The sequence below is a fragment of the Carassius gibelio genome, chromosome A3 (genome assembly GCF_023724105.1).
Source record: "Carassius gibelio isolate Cgi1373 ecotype wild population from Czech Republic chromosome A3, carGib1.2-hapl.c, whole genome shotgun sequence".
In the NCBI taxonomy this organism is placed as follows: domain Eukaryota; kingdom Metazoa; phylum Chordata; class Actinopteri; order Cypriniformes; family Cyprinidae; genus Carassius; species Carassius gibelio.
In genome coordinates this window covers 28,853,961-28,871,575 of record NC_068373.1, presented here as the reverse complement: position 1 = coordinate 28,871,575, position 17,615 = coordinate 28,853,961, and the positions used below count along the sequence as shown (strand labels likewise).

The 17,615-nt window shown below is 36.1% G+C and overlaps 2 protein-coding genes across 3 annotated transcripts; both read left to right on the top strand.

The window, feature by feature from the left end:
• Positions 1-1,781: 1,781 nt before the first annotated feature.
• On the top strand, positions 1,782-2,886 carry LOC127941848 (small integral membrane protein 36-like). The gene has a single exon (XM_052537298.1). It carries the CDS (start codon positions 2,464-2,466, stop codon positions 2,755-2,757), a length of 294 nt encoding a protein of 97 aa, XP_052393258.1. The 5' UTR covers positions 1,782-2,463; the 3' UTR covers positions 2,758-2,886.
• On the top strand, positions 2,789-17,127 carry LOC127941801 (monocyte to macrophage differentiation factor-like). 2 transcript variants are annotated; one of them, XM_052537233.1, is made up of 7 exons: positions 2,789-2,935; positions 10,634-10,715; positions 10,831-10,991; positions 11,656-11,730; positions 13,176-13,277; positions 14,516-14,585; positions 15,746-17,127. In XM_052537233.1, the coding sequence occupies exons 2-7, from the start codon at positions 10,638-10,640 to the stop codon at positions 15,947-15,949; spliced, it is 690 nt and encodes a 229-aa protein (XP_052393193.1). In that variant the 5' UTR covers positions 2,789-2,935; positions 10,634-10,637; the 3' UTR covers positions 15,950-17,127. The 2 variants fall into 2 exon arrangements, with proteins under 2 accessions (XP_052393193.1, XP_052393187.1); XM_052537227.1 differs by lacking the exon at positions 2,789-2,935 and adding an exon at positions 8,562-8,843.
• The last annotated feature ends 488 nt before the right edge of the window (positions 17,128-17,615 follow it).

Here is a 17,615-nt window from a genome sequence, read left to right as displayed (position 1 = left end):
TGAGTGAATGAAGGCAACAATCTGCTCTTCAGGCCGAGAGCCATCAGAGCTCCTCTATTTATTAACAGTCATTAGTGGTGCTCATAGTAAAGTTAGTGATGTGATTAAACCTCCAGTATTAAGAACTAAAGTATTAAAGTGTCATGTTCAGTGGCTTTTGCATCCAAAATAAATCCTACATTTCATGAACTCATTGTACTTTCACTGCAGCATCGTGAATAACACAAGATCTTAATTCTGTTTTAGAAGTGCTTGTATCTGCTCGAAGCTGATTCACGTGTTCTTCAGGACTGAGGCCCTGTGAGCTCTTCTGCCCTCTGCTGCTAAGACATTGTACTGAATGCAGTGCTGTCACGGTCAAAGATCTGCACGAATTACACCAGTTCTCATCTGTAAATTCATCTATTTATGTCTGTCTCTGGCTGTTTGTCAGATTTAAATTCAGATTTTGATTTGCTAGGCCTTGTATTGCTAAAACATCTGCACCATTAATGTCCCATTTATTTCCCCCGATGTAATTAGCAATAAGAGACTGATATGATTAACAGGGTGTGGTGTTTTATTTTATTATTATTATTATTATTTTTTGCATTTGTCCATTCATCACCATAACATTTAAAAAATCTAATTCAACTAAATTATTTGTATTTAAATTAAAATGACTAAAATTCACCAAAGTAGTCTGTTTTTCTACAGTGTTTTAAGCATTAGAATGTATCTTTGTCCCTAAACAGGAAACATTTAAAGTGATTAGATAATTTGATTGCTGCATGTTGGTTTGTGTGTGTGTGTGTGTGTGTGTTTTCTAATTATTTATTTACAGTGAATAGATTATTTGATTAATTTGTTTTAAGTGGTTTCTTTTCTTCCTTTTTTTGCATTTTAGACTTTTTTATAGTTTGTTATTTTTAGATTTCAGTGCCTTTTATACATGCATATATATATATATATATATATATATATATATATATATATATATATATATATATATATATATATATATATATATATATATATATATATTTATTAATTGCAATTTGGATGCATTTTAGTTTATGCTCAGGTTGTCTTACATTCTTTGTTTCTTTGCATCTTCAAGCCTTCAGATGCATTGTAGTTTAGGCTCAGTAAGGGTTAGGGTTATTTCTGTTGTTTTAGTTGAGGATGACAACATTGTCTCTCTCTGTCATACGCCTGATAGATTAACGTGAACGCAGCTAAAACAGATGGTTCAATCCCTCCTCACAATCAAGATTAGGATTACACAGGAGCCCTGTGCTGTATTACACACACACACACACACACACACACACACACACACACACACACACACACACACACACAGTCTGTGTGACTTAAAGACATTAAACACAGAAAACATCTCCATCAAACCCTAGATTTCAGGCTGCAATAATGTTTCGCTGGAGTCACTGGAAAACCAATTTTATACATTAATTTATGCATTTACAAATATATATATATGCATATGTGTACAGTGATTTAAGTGCATGTATGAAGTCAATTCTCAACAAGATTTCTGTACCAAAAAACAAAAACAAAACAAAAAAATCCAGTTCTTTTGAACTTTATATTTATCCAAGATTTATATATTATATAATATATATTTTTTTTCTTCACAAGAATATGAAGAAGCACAGCTGTTTTCAACATTGATAATAATCTGAAAGTTTCTTGAGCAGCAAATCATCATATCAGAATGATTTCTGAAGGATCATGTGACACTGAAGACTGGAGCAATGATGCTGAGAATACAGCTTTGATCACAGAAGTAAACTACTTTTTACAGTGTATTCAAATAGAAAACAGTTATTTTTAAATTGTGTCTGTTTTAAGATTTGTACTATTTCTGAATAAATAAATGCAGCCTTAAAAACATAAAGGTCTAATGGACCCCCAACCATTAGGTCTATGTGTATAAATCTGAATATGAGATATAGTTACTTTCAGACTGGACTCCTGATTTCTTCATCCAGTCTTGTTCTACATACTGAAGAAGCTAAATGTAAGACGTCTGCCGTTTATTAAAGTATTTTTAGACCCATACACTGTTTTTATCGTAAAACACCACCCTTTTGATCTTTCTTTGTCCGTTAAACACTGTATTATCAGGGCGCTGTTATGCACTATTTTTATTTTGTCCTAATATTCAACTCATCTGCAAATGCTTTGGCAGTACAAACGTGTTTGTGATGCCAATAAAACACATTAAAACTGAAACAGACATAAGCTGTAAATGCTCTAGCGATACAGATGTACGATTATTAGTCAATGTGCCAATAGAGCACTGAATTGATTCGGGAGACAGACAGACAGACAGACAGTGAAGGAGAGAGAGACAGAACGAGAGAGAGATTTGTGTCAACTAATCCCTCACAGGTCTATCTGTGCTGATATACAGCTCACACTCCTCACGTCTCAGTCCTTCACCGTCCCGCCGCCAACATGAGCTTCATCGCTGACGATGTGGAGATAGACCCGGTCACCCTCAACCTCATCATCCTGATCGCCAGCTATGTCATCCTCCTCCTCGTCTTCCTCATCTCCTGCATCCTCTACGACTGCCAGGGCAAGGACCCCACCAAGGAGTACGCACCCGACCCCGAGCCCAACATCAACACCGCTCCCATCCGGCTGGTGGTCATGCAGAGTTCACCCGCCAATGCCAGGTGGGACCAGAACAAGATGATGACCAGTTATGATCCTCCTGGTGCAGAGAAAAAGAGTACTTTGGTCTGACAGACTGGAAGGAGACGGACTGAGAACAGCTGCTCAACAGCACACGTTATCTTTTCTATGTACTGTACATACACAAAGTGTATCTATCATTTTATAACTTGCATAAAACATCTTTTTTATAACTCATAACTTCTGTGCGAGATTGAATCATGTCAGGATTGGATTAGCAGGAGAAACAGTGAGTACAACAACAACAAAAAACCATCTCAATATCTCATCTGTTTTTCTTGAACAGCTTTGAGATTCAGCGGAGAACAAGAGGAGGTTTGTTCTCGTTCTGGGAACCGCAATCTAACATTAGTGTGCACCTAAACGATTCTTTCAGGATTTAATGATTTGAACACTCAGGGAAATTTACGGTAAAGAAATGCAGCTTGCCAGATCTTTACCGTAAACTGTAGCAACATTTTAGGACTGTACTCAAATGTATGGTAAATTAGTCTTACGCTGGGGATTTTTCACTGTAAATTATAAAATGATTGTTCGCATTTACTTCCAAAATTCTGTACATTTTACAGTACTGTACTGTAAAATTACTTAAAGTGTTCCCTGTCAACTTACACTCACTTATACTAATGTTGATTGTTTTTAAGAAGTCAAGGACAAAACTTTCTTAAAATAATATGTATTGAACATCCTTATTGATATTTGGTGTACATTCTCTTAATTTTGAGAGAAAACATTTTTAAACAACATTCTTGGAATTATGTTATTTGTACTTGAATGTTCTAAGAAATGTTTTTGTAAGCTTTAAACAAACGTTAAAATAACGTTATACTTTGAGTAGAAATAAAATTAGGACTTAATTTTAAGAAACATTTTAGTCACTTTTGAATAACATTTTAATCACAAAACTTTTTAAAATTTATAAAAAAAAATTGTATATGTTGGGTGAAATAAAGTTAGTAGAACAATATAAGAAACGTTTAAATAACATTCGAATCATGACGAAAAAAATAATAACTATTCAAACGTCCTTATAATATAAAAAAGGTTTGAATAATGTTAGTAATTGATAAATAAAGTTAGCAGAACGCTGTAAGAAACATTTATGTAACGTTTAAGACTGGACATTTCAACCGCTATAGAAACGTTAAAACAATGTCCTCACATTTTTATAAACTAAATTTGGGAGGAACTTATTAGCCAATTAGCAGGTGATAACAATACAGTCTTTTACATTAAAACTACAAACATTCTTAGCTAACTGTTGACTGTTTCTGGAGAAACATCTGAGACAGATCTGGTGTTTAAATGTGATGTAACAGACAATGTCATTAAGTCTCCAGAGCTATAAGAGAGCAAAGAGTCTTTTTGTTTGACCCATGAATCAGTGAAATGGAGGTCAGACGTTTCTGTGCCGGTGATTGGTTTATGAACATCCTGCATCTATTCTGAGTTGACGGCTCACACGCATTGATCTCATTGGCTTGTGGATTAGATTATGCATCAGGAAACCACAGCTGAGGTTGTTTAGAGGTTAAACTGAAACTTTTCAATGTTTTTCTTTGGATGTGCCGTGAGGGTTTGACTCGCTGTTTTGTCACAGAGGTCTTGACCCCATTATAGCCGCTGAGCTTCTCGTCATGCTACTACGTACTTACTAGCTATTTTTATTCTTCGTTTTCTCAGAGGGGAGACACTTAAATGAATGCAGGACATATATTACAGGATTAGATATTTATAAACACCTAAGGCATAAAATACATTTTAGAGATGCAACTAATTGTTTGATTAATCAGTTGGTGGAATGAAACCACACTTTATGTTTTAAAATGAAAATCTTGTCCTACAAACAAAGTGAAGGCTATAAAATGAGTAAAAATCTAAATATAAGCAATACATTATATGCAAAAAAAAGCAATAATAAATTTTATAAAATATTTAAATCATAACAATTATAATACATTTAAAAATATATAATGGATTTATAAAAATTACCCAACTTAGTCGTTAGTCAACTTCTGCCAGTGCTGATTATTTATTGATTAGTTGCTGCAGCCATAATTAATTTAATATGTTTTTGTTTTGTTTTTCTTCAGTAGTAACACTGTACTGTTAAAAGGTTTGTTCAGTAAGATTTATTTTTTAATACATTGATACTTTTAATACATAAAAAAATTATGTACCACCGTTTTCACAAAAAGATATGAAGCAAATCAGCATATTATAATATTTTTCTATAGAGTGCTTTCTGAAGGATCACTGAAGACTGGAATATTGATGCTGAAAATTGAGCTTTGATCACAGGAATTAATTGTATTTTAACCGATTCACATAGAAAACACTTCTTTGAAATTGACTTCTTTCAAAAGCCAAAAACCTTTTTAATTTAAAAACCAACTTTTTTTTTTACCAACCTCAAACTTTTGAACGGTTGTATAACTAGTTAGGATACTATTAATGCAAATTATGGATAGCATGGGACACTTCGGTGTGTAGGCCCTTATGCATCATTTATTCAAATAAAGCATCATAAAAATGCTTGCCAGCTCACAGCAGTGTTGATTAGATATGATAATTTAACACAATCATATTGCTGTTGAACCATCATTGACACACACACACACACACACACACACACACACAGCATTAGCTCTGTTAGCTAGAATAGAGTTTTGATTGGTATTATTTCAATGCAAGGGAACCACTGACTGAAGACAGACCTGGGACAGAAATAGGCTCAAGAGAGCATGCTTGATGCGGGACGGTCCTGACAGGTTCTGTCAGTGTTGTCAGGGGACAGACAGAGAGGATTCTGGGAGGTCAGTGCTGTGTTTGGGGCTCCAGGTCTGTCAGCATGTTTGTCCCAGCTCTATTAACTGCTATCATCTCCTCTCAGGCGGCCTCTTCTGTTACGTCACCGCGGTTCACTCTTACAGTCCATGAAAGAGTAATGAGAGATGTTTCCCTCAGGGAACACGTCGGGGTGTACTTTCATTTTCTAGTCCCTCCATACCTTTATCACTAGACAAGGTGAAAACTATTGTTTGTTTGGTGACTTTATAATATGAAAATTAGGTATACGTTACCATTAGGGTATCTAACCAAGAAAAAAATGGTTTTAAACATTTATGATTTGCATATTTTGTAACTTGACACGATGGCGAAACATTCTTAGAACAGTCAGATTTATTTTTGTTAGCTGAGGAGTTAAGTAATTTTTAATAATGTTAGCACTGAAATGTTATTCATTGCATTTCTGAAATTTTAAGTCGTCTCACGATTTTAAATATTACTATATTTGTTTCAGAATATTCTGAGAACCATCAAATGTAACAATCCCATAATTGAAACAATTATAAAATGGGATGTTCCCTTAAATCGGATAGTTCACCCAAGAATGAAAATTCTGTCATCATTGCTCAATTGTTGACGGGAACCATAGTCTGGAAAAACATAGTCAGTGGCTACAGTCGACTGTTTGGTTACCAACAATCTCCAAAATATATTTTGTGTTTAGCGGAAGAAATATGCTTAAACAGGGTTGTAAAACTGTAAATTAAAGTATTTTCATTTTTTTGGGTGAACTATCCCTTTAATATTTGCATAATACAGTATAGAACATTTAACATATGGAACTTCTAGAACATTCAGAAGTAACATTTTGAAAACTATTAGAAAAACGTTCTTAGATCATACGTTTGTTGGCTCCGTATCTTAATGTTTGCAGACAGGAACAGAAGATTTGACTGTAAATACGTCATGAAAGATTACAAGGAGGAAGAGAAGGATCAGCTTTCCTGTTAGTGTCTTAGTGTAATTCCCCTGGTTTATCTATCCCTCTTTACTTCCTCGAGCCGCACTGGATTTATTCGAGCATCAAGAGCATGCTGCTATGTTTTGGAGCCGGGCTGTTTTGGTTTTGACTACCACGCAATTATTGCAATTTGCATAAACGCACATGCTCAATTCTATTTCTGGTGCATTGTGGGATGTAACTGTACCACAGGAAAGAACCGTTCTGATGAAGGGTTTAAATGCAGACATATGGCCACTGTCAGAATGGAGTGAGAACATTTTTCTAACGTTCCCATTGAGTTATGACAATTTTATTTCTGAATGTTCTCAGAGCATTAAAAAAAAAAAAAAAAAAAACGTAACTTAACTTTTATGTATAAAAAAAAAAAAAAAAAAACACACCGTAAAGGAACGTCCAACTACACCGTTACAGAAAAAAATGACCATGAACAAAGTATTTGTGTTTACTTTTTAAGAACATTATTAAAGACCATGATAACTTTGAATGCATGTTCAATTAAGAATGTTTGCGCATAACGTTAAGAGAACCTTTCTAGAGAACCTTTTTTGGTAAGGTTCTCTAAATGTTACAAACAAACATCGTTTTAGTTATATTGATAGGATATTTGTTCAAAGTTATCTGGTCTTTAATAATGTTCTCAAAATGTTAGCACAGGAACGTCGTTTGGAATGAGTTTCTGAAACAGTTTAGTTGGAGTAAAGTGGTTTTTTTTTTGGTTTTTTTATACATTACTCCTTATTTCAGATGGTTCAGAGAACATTCTAAAAGTGACATTCATGTTTGCTAAATTCTAAAATGGAACATTCCCTTAACGATGTCTCTAACATTCACATAACCAAACATTTTAGTTTTAAAAATGTCCTAGAACATTCAGACGTAACATTTTCATAACTTTAATAAAACATTCTTAGAACATATTTTTCTTAAGAGGTGATTAGACCTTCAGTCAGACAGGCAAATCAGTCTGCAGTGCAGTTAATAGATGTTGTTACATGTTGACATGGTTCTGAATTATTACCATATTAATATTCAACAAAGTTCTTGCATGGTATACAACAGTAGCCTACTTTAAGGAAAACTATGATTTATGCTTGCACCAAAGAAAAACAATTTGACAGCTTCTCTCAGAACAAGAAAACTTCATTTCTGAAGGATGTTTCAATACAATTTTTTTTTTTTCCTGGAAAAGCCACGGTGGCTCTTCAACCAAACACACTGTTTCACATTAATATTGTGCAAATTTGCTTTCAGCATTAGTTGCAACATGTATTCCATCACATATTGTGTGTGTGTGTGTGTGCGTGTGCGTGTGTGCGTGTGTGTTCTTGTTTTTGTGACATATCAGGACACAACTCTGTATAATGACATGGGTATGACACAAGTATTACATGTCCCCATTTTTCAATTTCTCCATTTTTTTTTTTTTTTTTTTTTGAGAGAAAGGCACTCATAGCAATGATGTCAATTTGATGATATCAGAAGATCATAGGCGTACACCTACAAAACGGCAGATGGAGGTCTATAGTATCACCTGGTAAACCACATGCTTTGAAAGTGGATGATTAGTATGTCCATATACCATAGTATTTACATGCTACCCTAGGCTACTTGATAGTATTGACTATTAAATGTGTCCTTGGACACCAAAGCGGTCAGTGATTACCACATGCAAATACCATGGAGGTACTCCAAGGTTGCACATGTCCAGACAGAACATTTGAGAAATAAAAAGTAGCCTAAAGCTGGTATGCTGCTCACGTCATTAAGTTTAGGTTACAGTTACACTTAATAGTTATAGTTTTTGTCATTTGTCAAAGGTAAGGCGTCATTTGTCCTTTTCAGTGTCACTTCTAAATAACAGGACACACTCCGACAAGTATGGAAACTCTTTCGACACCGTACGCCCCCCTCCATTGTTTCGTCGAACAAAGCCTTATCATTCCCGCCGATGATTGGTTGAGCGCATCGACCGCCTCACGCCAACCGCGATCCCATTGGCTGAAGGCCCCGTCAATCAAGTGTGCCGAGAAAAAAAAAAATCTTAAAATGTACAATTCCGGCTTTACACTCAGGCACAGAAAGAGAGAGGGATCGGGCGCGAGATGGGATGATGTGACAGGACGGACTCTTACGGATGATTTCGGGTGTATCTGAGCAGTTGTGGTGGCACGGAAGCGTTTCGTTTCGACCGGGGATTGATTTTTTTTGTGAATAGGGATTTCGTCGCAGGCCTCGGACATCTGATTCATATTCATCATCTGATCCATTTACTGTGTGTGTATTCGTGAATTAGCGAGATGAAGAGGGTTAATAGTTTCCAGAGGTGAGTGCAGAGGCGAACGGGTCCGATTGCGATGCTCTGTCTTGTCTCTCAGTTAGTGCTGGTTATATCTTTATTCATAGAGGATGTTTGGTCAGAAACCATGGCATGCTTCATCTTGTAAACTATATCCAGAGATCAGATCAGATGCATCTTTATTGATTTTGTGCCATGTTGAGATCAGACAGCTCACTGACATACAGGCACATCCTCCTGTGATGCTTTTATTTCAATGCATGATCTTTATTTATGTGTTCAGATCATGCATACATAGCAGAACATGCATTTTACTCACTCTGTATTCTGTATTTAGAGACCATACAGTGCAAATCAAGCCAATAAGGGTTTATTGTCTTTCTATTTGGCGATCAAACCATGCATAGATTACAAATCATGTGTTTGTTGGCTATATGTTGTATAATCACAGATCATACCATGAACTTTGTTTGGGATGCAGGAATCAGACTATGCACTGAGAACAAAGCTCGTCCTGTGACCTGATCTCTTTATGCAATAACAGATGTTATTCCTATGCCATTAGTTGTTATTCTCTTATAGATGCATGCTTTATTCATGGATCAAAACCTAAATTAAGTTCAAACATGCCCTGTGGTCTGATCATGCCAGAGAAATGCTCAGTTTAGAGCTCAGACGTTGCTTTGAAATCAGATTCTCTATGCAGTCTGATTGTGGTTTTCTGGTCTGATATCTGCTCTCCAAACAGCAGCAGTGTCAGAATTGGGACACAGGGAATGCAGCATGGATACGGATGCATGTTTGTTTTCAGTGAGCATGCACACCATGTTTGACATCAATGCTGCATCCTTGAGGAGTTTAGGACTGAAGTAACACAAACGAGGAAACAGAATATGAGCTCTCGTCCTCCGGCTGGTGTCCGTGTGCTGATGGAGATCCTCATCAGTGATAGAGGAAGATCTGGGACTAGTGCTATCTACGCTCATAAACACATGCCTATGTTTTCTGTACATATTTTCCATTTATATTTTAGACTGATACAGAAGAATAAATGACAGACACTGTCTCTTAACAAGCATTTAATTGAGTCTAGATTGTTATCATCACATAGAAATGTTGGAGTGTATATTTTTTGGAAATATATTTGTCATGAAAACTTTCTGATCTAATGCTTCTGCATAAAATTATTTAATTTGTTTATTTGTGGTCACTACATTAGTCCTATCATTCCATAATGGCGTTTAATATCAGGAACGTAGTATTATGGTGTCTATTAGTATTTCAAATAAATTCATTAATTTTAGTATGGATTTTTTCAGTTTTTTTCCCCCCAGTTTTTTTCAGCTTTAGTGTTTGTAATTTTAGTACTTTGGCAATTAACTGGAATATTTATATTATTATATTATATTTTTTTAGTTAACATTTTTGGTAGCACTTTAGAGTAGGGTCCAATTCACACTAATAACTAGTTGCTTATTAGCATGTCTATTATTAACATATTGGCTGTTTATTAGTGCTTATAAACTACATATAATGCATGGCATCCATAATCCTGCCCAATACCCTAAACTTAACAACTACCTTATAAACTATTAATAAGCAGCAAATAAGGAGTTAATTGAGGCAAAAGTCATAGTTAATGGTTAGTTAATAGTGAGAATTGGACCCTAAAATAAAGTGTGACCACTTTTTTTATGCTCTCAGTTAACATGCATTTTTACAAATAATTTGTTAAAGACAAATAACACTGGTCCAAGCATGCATCAGATGGAATTGGTTTGTTACTGAATAGGAATGCACTGTTTGTTGTGTTTCAGGTTTATGAACACCCGTGCAAGTGCAAACTGCCGTTACCGGCCCACGTGTTACGAGCACGCGGCCAACTGCTACACCCACGCGGTAACGAACCTTCACTCTTTAATGAACACAATCACAGAGATCCACCTGAATGCTCATTTGGAGTCGTGAAGATGTGACATTCCTAATGTTACGTATGAAACGCTTACCTCTGCAGCTGCTGATTGTGCCGGCGTTCGTGGGGATGGCTCTCTTACACCGGCTGTCAGATGACCGCTGGGAGCGGATCACGGCCTGGGTCTACGGCATGGGTCTGATCGCTCTGTTCCTCGTCTCCACGGTCTTTCACATCATTTCCTGGAAAAAGAGCCACATGCGGTGTGTTTGCGGTCGGACAGCATCACACAGAACTGTGGGAGTGACATTTAGATGCAGGACTGAATCATTAAATTACTGTACCATGAGTTTCACTGCATTACAGGAAGAGGTTATACAAAAATATGATTAAAATCAACTAATCCTCAGGCCATTCAAGATGTAGATGAGTCTGTTGAGAACCGATTTGGAGAAATGGAGAATTACATCACATGTTCATCAATGGATGCTCTGCAGTGAATGGGTGCCGTCAGAATGAGAGTCCAAACGGGAGACAACGGGAGATTAACTTTTTCCATTATGGACTCATATATTGGCCAGAAGCAATGGTTTAAAGTTAACAACTATAATAACAGAAGACATTAACTGATGGACTGGAGTGGTGTGGATTACTTGTGGATTATTGTGATGTTTTAATCAGCTGTTTGGACTCTCATTCTGACGGCACCCATTCACCACAGAGCATCCATTGATGAACAAGTGATGTAATGCTACATTGAAAACCATTTAGTTGTTCTTTAGTATTCATGAACCACTTCAAAGAAAGCATCCTTCGTGTTTGATTCTATAAATGTTCTATTGATGAACTCTAATATTCATATAAATATCATTTTCTGTGTATATGGCAGACAAGCTCTTTACATGAACACTGTCTGTGTGTTTTCAGGACCATGGAGCACTGCTTCCACATGTGTGACAGAGTCGTCATATACTTCTTCATCGCTGCCTCTTACACACCATGGTACGGTTCTTCACACATTTCTGTCATATTTAAATCACTTCAGAGAATTCCAAAATTAAATGCATATTTATATTTAAATTATCTTGTCTTATTGGACACCATAACACCATGTTTGGGATCAGTACGATTTTTCTTTTAAAATGTTTTTGACAGAAGTCTCTTCTGCTCACCAAGGCTGCATTTATTTGATCAAAAATACAGTCAAATTGTGAAATATTATTACAGTTTAAAATAACTGTTTTCTATGTGAACATCATGTAAAATGCAATTTATACCTGTGATCAAAGCTGAATTTTCAGCATCAATACTCCAGTCTTCAGTGTCATATTATTTGAAATATCATTATTTCATAAAATTATAAATGTCTTAACTGTCAATTTTGATATATTTAATGCATCCTTGCTGAATAAAAGTATCAAATTCTTTCAAGAAATATTGGAGCGTGTAAATGAGGTAAATGGTAAGCATTCAGTACTATGGTACTTTTTCTAATGTTATATATGCCATATAGTCTTTGCCTCTGTGTAATGTATAAGCTTCTGGATCCACAAGCGATGCATTTCCTCCCTTAATGTTTAACTGTATCTCCTATCTAACAATCTTGCACTTGCAGAAGTACAGTCGTGCATTCACACGAGTCATTTTTTTCTCTTTTCAGCATGTTTCTGTGAAGTTATTGGCCTGATAACACATTTTTTGCTAGCAGTTAAAAAACTGTCATCTGACGCGGCCGCAGCAGTTGCACGCTTTTCTCTGCGAGCGTGAATAATACAGCGAGCTTTAGAACTCAAGCACAGGAGTAAAGTGAGATTTAACCCTTGTTAAAGAGCATCTTTAATTAACTTTGGCCGCTTAGGGAAACCGTACAAAACCATGTGTAACATAGAAACATCTTCACGGTATTACCGGTAGTCAAATATATTTATGTAGCATTTTCACATAATACACAATTTTTCAGAAAATCATGATGTTGATTTGAAATCTTCATGCATTATAGTTGCATTATAGTTGGAAAGAACTGTGTAATAATATACTTTACATTTTGCAACGAAATGAGCAATTAAACAGATTTGGAGATTTGCTATATAGTAAATATGTACTCATGTATCCAACTTTATATTATATGTATGAATGCTTATATTAAGTATAAAGTATCTGCAATATTATGTGCAAGTAGGCTAATGATCTATATTGAAGTTAATTGAGATTTGATGTATAGCACACTACGCCTCTGAATGATTTACTACAATATTTCCCTGCATTTGTTCAAAGAATGCCATGGTTTGTGTCTGACACTTCATGAAGATCAGACTGTTTGGATGCTGTGCAGTGATAACGAATCAGACGTGGCTGGTTTTGTTGGATCAGCAGGGTGTGTGAGTGTGTGTGTGTGTGTTACGGTTACACACGTGATGAGCACTGATGAGGATGTGTTTTTGTCCCAGGCTCAATCTGCGGGAGCTCGGGCCTCTCGCCGCTCACATGCGCTGGTTCGTGTGGCTGATGGCGGCCGCCGGGACCATCTATGTGTTTAACTACCACGAAAAGTACGTTTGACTTCAACTTAATACCTTTATTATGCTAAATTGATCATTAACACACGCAAAGTGTTTTTTCTATGTACAACTAGACTAAGTTGAATTTGATAGTCTTAGTCACATGCAGTATAGCCACCCAAGAGACGACATGTGTATTTCAAACAAATTATTAAATATGAAAATTATAATTTGTATTATTTGTTAATAGTTTTTTTTTATACAATTATTATTAATATACAGAATATTAAAATAAATAAAAAATGCTTAAAAGTGTTATGTGCAACACTTTAATTATGGGCAAGACTGATAATCAAGATGCACAGAGTGTTACATTTTTTTGTTTGTTAAATGTACAACTTGTTATGGAAGCCCATTTCTGCCAATGAATAAAAATGTAACTGACTTTTCCCTCAAAATTCTTTTTTTCCCATAATTGCATGATAAAAACTCGCAATTGCAAGTAAAAAAAATCATAATTGCGAGATACTTTATAAACTCACAATTGGGAGATATAAAGTCAGAATTGCGATCAAAATTCTGAACTTTTTTTCTCATAATTGCATGATATCAACTCGCAAATTTCTCAAAATTGTGACTGTCTCGCAATTGCGAGTTTATATCACACAATTCTGACTGTTTCTCAGAATCGCAAGTTTGTATCTCACAATTATGAGTAACTCACAATTCCCAGTTTGTATCATGCAATTCTAAGAAAAAAAAGTCAGAATTGCAAGTTCGTATCGTGCAATTATTAGGAAAAATGTCTTGTACGGAAAATTGTTTGTTTAAAAAAACGTTTTCGTTTTTATTCAGTGGTGGAAACGGGCTTCAGTCGCTTGTGATTTATTTAAGATAAGTGAAGTTATTTTACATTTAAAAGTCACACACAGCCACCCAAGTTATATTAAAATAATTATTAAAATATAATTTGTATTATTTATATTTTTTTTTAAATAAAAATAAATAATAATAATTATTTTTATATTCAAATATTTACCAAATACTTGAAAGTTTTATTTGCAATATTGGTTTATACGTCCTTTAATATATACAATTATATATTATATTTATTTGTTTTCAAGGTTTATTGCAAATAAGTAATTTCTTAAAGTGTAAATGGGTAATTAAACACACAACAGACAATGAACTCAATTACTAATATTTACCTGTAGAACTTCCTCGTAAGTGAAAGAGATGTTTGATTGTCATCATTTATTTGTGCGATAATGAAGTGTGTGTTTGTGCAGATATAAGTTAGTGGAGCTGGCGTTTTATCTGACCATGGGCTTCTTTCCTGCGCTGGTGGTGACCTCAATGGTGAGTCTGTGAGCTCATTTCCTGTTGAGCTCATCAACTTAATCTGATCCATAAGGCCAGGTGCTAATTAGCAGACCCCTAATTAACCTGACCATTTAAAGCTCATGTAGGAGGTGTCACTGCGGGGGATGTAAATATCCTAATTATATTGCATTAAGCATTAACAAACGGCTGTAAATGGCTGAATTATGGATGTGAAGGAAACGAATTGTTTAGTCAGCATGATGTTTGACGACGCGAGAATGTTCCCCTGAATGAAATCTGCCCAGCTTCAGTCCTCAGGCTGTTCATGTTAACCTGTCACACCTGACACATCCATCATCACTGTGAGGGAGACGATCTGGGATTATCACCGTTTAGAGTCACATCAGGTGTTTCCTGTAACTGACACTCCTGATTAGAATAGATCAACACCTGCTTTGTGGCCAATTAAAAAAAAAAAAAAGTTTAGGTTGTGTTAGACATATACTACATTAATTGAGAACAATGTAACAAGAAATCTTAGTAGTCCTAAAACACAATAGATTTCAATAACTTTTTTGACTTCTGGGTGAAATATAATCCAGGCATGGTTTGACAGGTTTTGTGAGATTCATCCTTTCAAGTATAGTATAAATACAGCACCTGTGCACAGTATGCATTATACAATACAATTAAGGTTTGGTGTAGTAAGCACACAAGGGTGCTTTGAAATTCAAACACTATTGAACTAAAACACAATCTTTGCTTTGGATTCATATGGCTGTTGGACACACACACACACACACACACACACACACACACGTCCCCTGTCACAGACACTGAGGCCACCTTGTGGTTGGGAGCAGTAGTTACACTTGGTTGAAAACACTTAGGGGCACCAAATAAAACTCCCTGCATTCAAAACTCAAATTTTCCTTTGGCTTTTGGATTATTTCAGAAAATAAGCTCTGTGACCAACAAAATGTTTTTCACACTAAGAAAAAAAATGGTTCTATTAAGAACTGAACATGCAAAGGTTCTTTGGGGAACCAAAAATGGTTATTCTACGGCATCAGTGTTCCCTTTTAAGCCCTTGATGGATGATTTTTGTCTGCTGTCAATATGTCAAATGTGTAAAAACACAACATTATTCACTGATTTCCATGTCAGTGACTGTGTGTCGTTCGTGTTTTGATCAGAATAACACAGACGGCCTGTATGAGCTGGCGTTCGGAGGCTTGGTCTACTGCCTGGGTGTCGTCTTCTTCAAATCGGACGGCGTGATTCCATTCGCTCATGCCATCTGGCACATATTCGTGGCTCTCGCTGCTGCCATCCACTATTACGCCATCTATGAGTACCTGTACCACAGTCCCTCGCTGGAGGACATCAGGGATGCTTGAGCACCACGCCTGCCTCCTCTTCCTCTTTCCTTCTCCATCACCAGAACATCTCAGCCGGATGCTCCGAACACTCACAGTTTAACAGAACGACCATGCAATGTTTACGGTTTTTCTAACCAACTGGAAGCAGTCAAGTGTGTGTGTGTGTGTGTGTGTGTGTGTGTGTGTGTCAGTCCTGAATGCACATTTGCCACAGTTGCAACTAGACAGCAATGTTTGTGTGTTTTCCCATTTTCTTCAGTATTATGTAAATATATTCTGCTGGAAGCAGATGAATTGTGATTCTTTTTAATATGCATTCAGTCCCACACTCACACTCAGTAGCAGTTTCAAATCAACTGTAGTGAATTACTTTTCTTCAATCGTGCAACTTTTGGTATCGAATCTATATTTTTGCATCTCAACTCACTGGGTTTTTACTTCAGATGTGCGTCTAGTTGTTTTCTACGAATGCGCTGGTGGTTTTCTACACTCCTGGCGTCTCCTTCCCCCGTGTTTCTGCTCTTTCAGCTCTTTTTTTCTATGCTGCACTTTTCTAACAGGAAGAAGCTCGTCTCTTTGATACTCCATTTGTAGGCTGATGGTGGATCGAAACGATGTTGAACGCTTCTCTGCACAACAAGGCTTATGATGCTTTAGGATGGTTTTTCTCACCGCCTGAACCACCTTAAAGACACACTTTGTGATGCTTCTCGATTTCAGCACAATATTCAATGGGTTTTTGATTAAGAAGTGTTAACCAATGACATTAGAATTGTCATGAATGTCACAATGCAAAAAAAAAAAAAGGGTTTTAGTTTTGATTCGAAGTGAAATATGACTCTAAAATGATCTTTACAGATTCCTGAAATCCACTTGGATATTGACAGTGTAATATTGGCGAATGAAAGATTTCTTTTTCAGCCATGATCTCTCCTGCTGAACAAGACGCTCACTGTCCCATCATGCACATCAGCTGTATGCCGCAGGATCTTTCCTCGCTCCCAGGACCTTCACTGGGTTCAGCAGGAGACGCTGTGACACTGTGAATGCGTGGGTTTCCATCACACTTTGACTTTAACTTTGCACTGATATGATATGAATCAGGAATCTTACGTATTGAACTGTTTTCACTCCAAAGCTGAAGCTTTTGTTTTGTAATAATTTCACTGTGCTCAATAAATGTCTGTTTTTTCTTGTTGGAATATCCATAGTAACATTTTTCATCCTGTAATTGAAAAAGAAAGTTAGGATATGAAGCCAGTTTTCTACACACTTTTTTTTTTTTACCTTCAGGTCGGGAATGCGGGGTATTCTTTGATGAGATGTGTTTGGACCGCATGAACCGAGTTGTTTCAATCCGCTCTTGTACTTTGGGACAGACTTTTTTTTTCAAATCTTTCTGCATCTCGTTTTGACACATAATTCTGCAGTGACCTTCTGAAAATCCATCTACTTAACCCCCTCTTACGCTTCTGATGTTCTCATCGCACATCATTCTGGTGCTGAGGTCACTATAAAGACTAAAGGTGTCCAACCAACACTGGATAAGTGTCTAAAGTGTTCATAAACGCAAGCAGAAACTCGTGTGTTTGTTCATTTCATCTTGTGTTTCACTCCATGTTTTTTAAATTATTAAAGAAATGTACCATTTAGAAACAGATACTTTACCAAAGTAATCTAACTA

Excerpts from the sequence above, each read along its gene's own strand:
- LOC127941848 (XM_052537298.1), top strand. The coding sequence starts at position 2,464 with ATGAGCTTCATCGCTGACGATGTGGAGATAGACCCGGTCACCCTCAAC.
- LOC127941801 (XM_052537227.1), top strand. The coding sequence starts at position 8,818 with ATGAAGAGGGTTAATAGTTTCCAGAG. Across the intron at positions 11,731-13,175 it reads GCTGCCTCTTACACACCATG|GCTCAATCTGCGGGAGCTCG; the intron begins GTACGGTTCTTC and ends TTTTTGTCCCAG. Across the intron at positions 14,586-15,745 it reads CGCTGGTGGTGACCTCAATG|AATAACACAGACGGCCTGTA; the intron begins GTGAGTCTGTGA and ends TGTTTTGATCAG.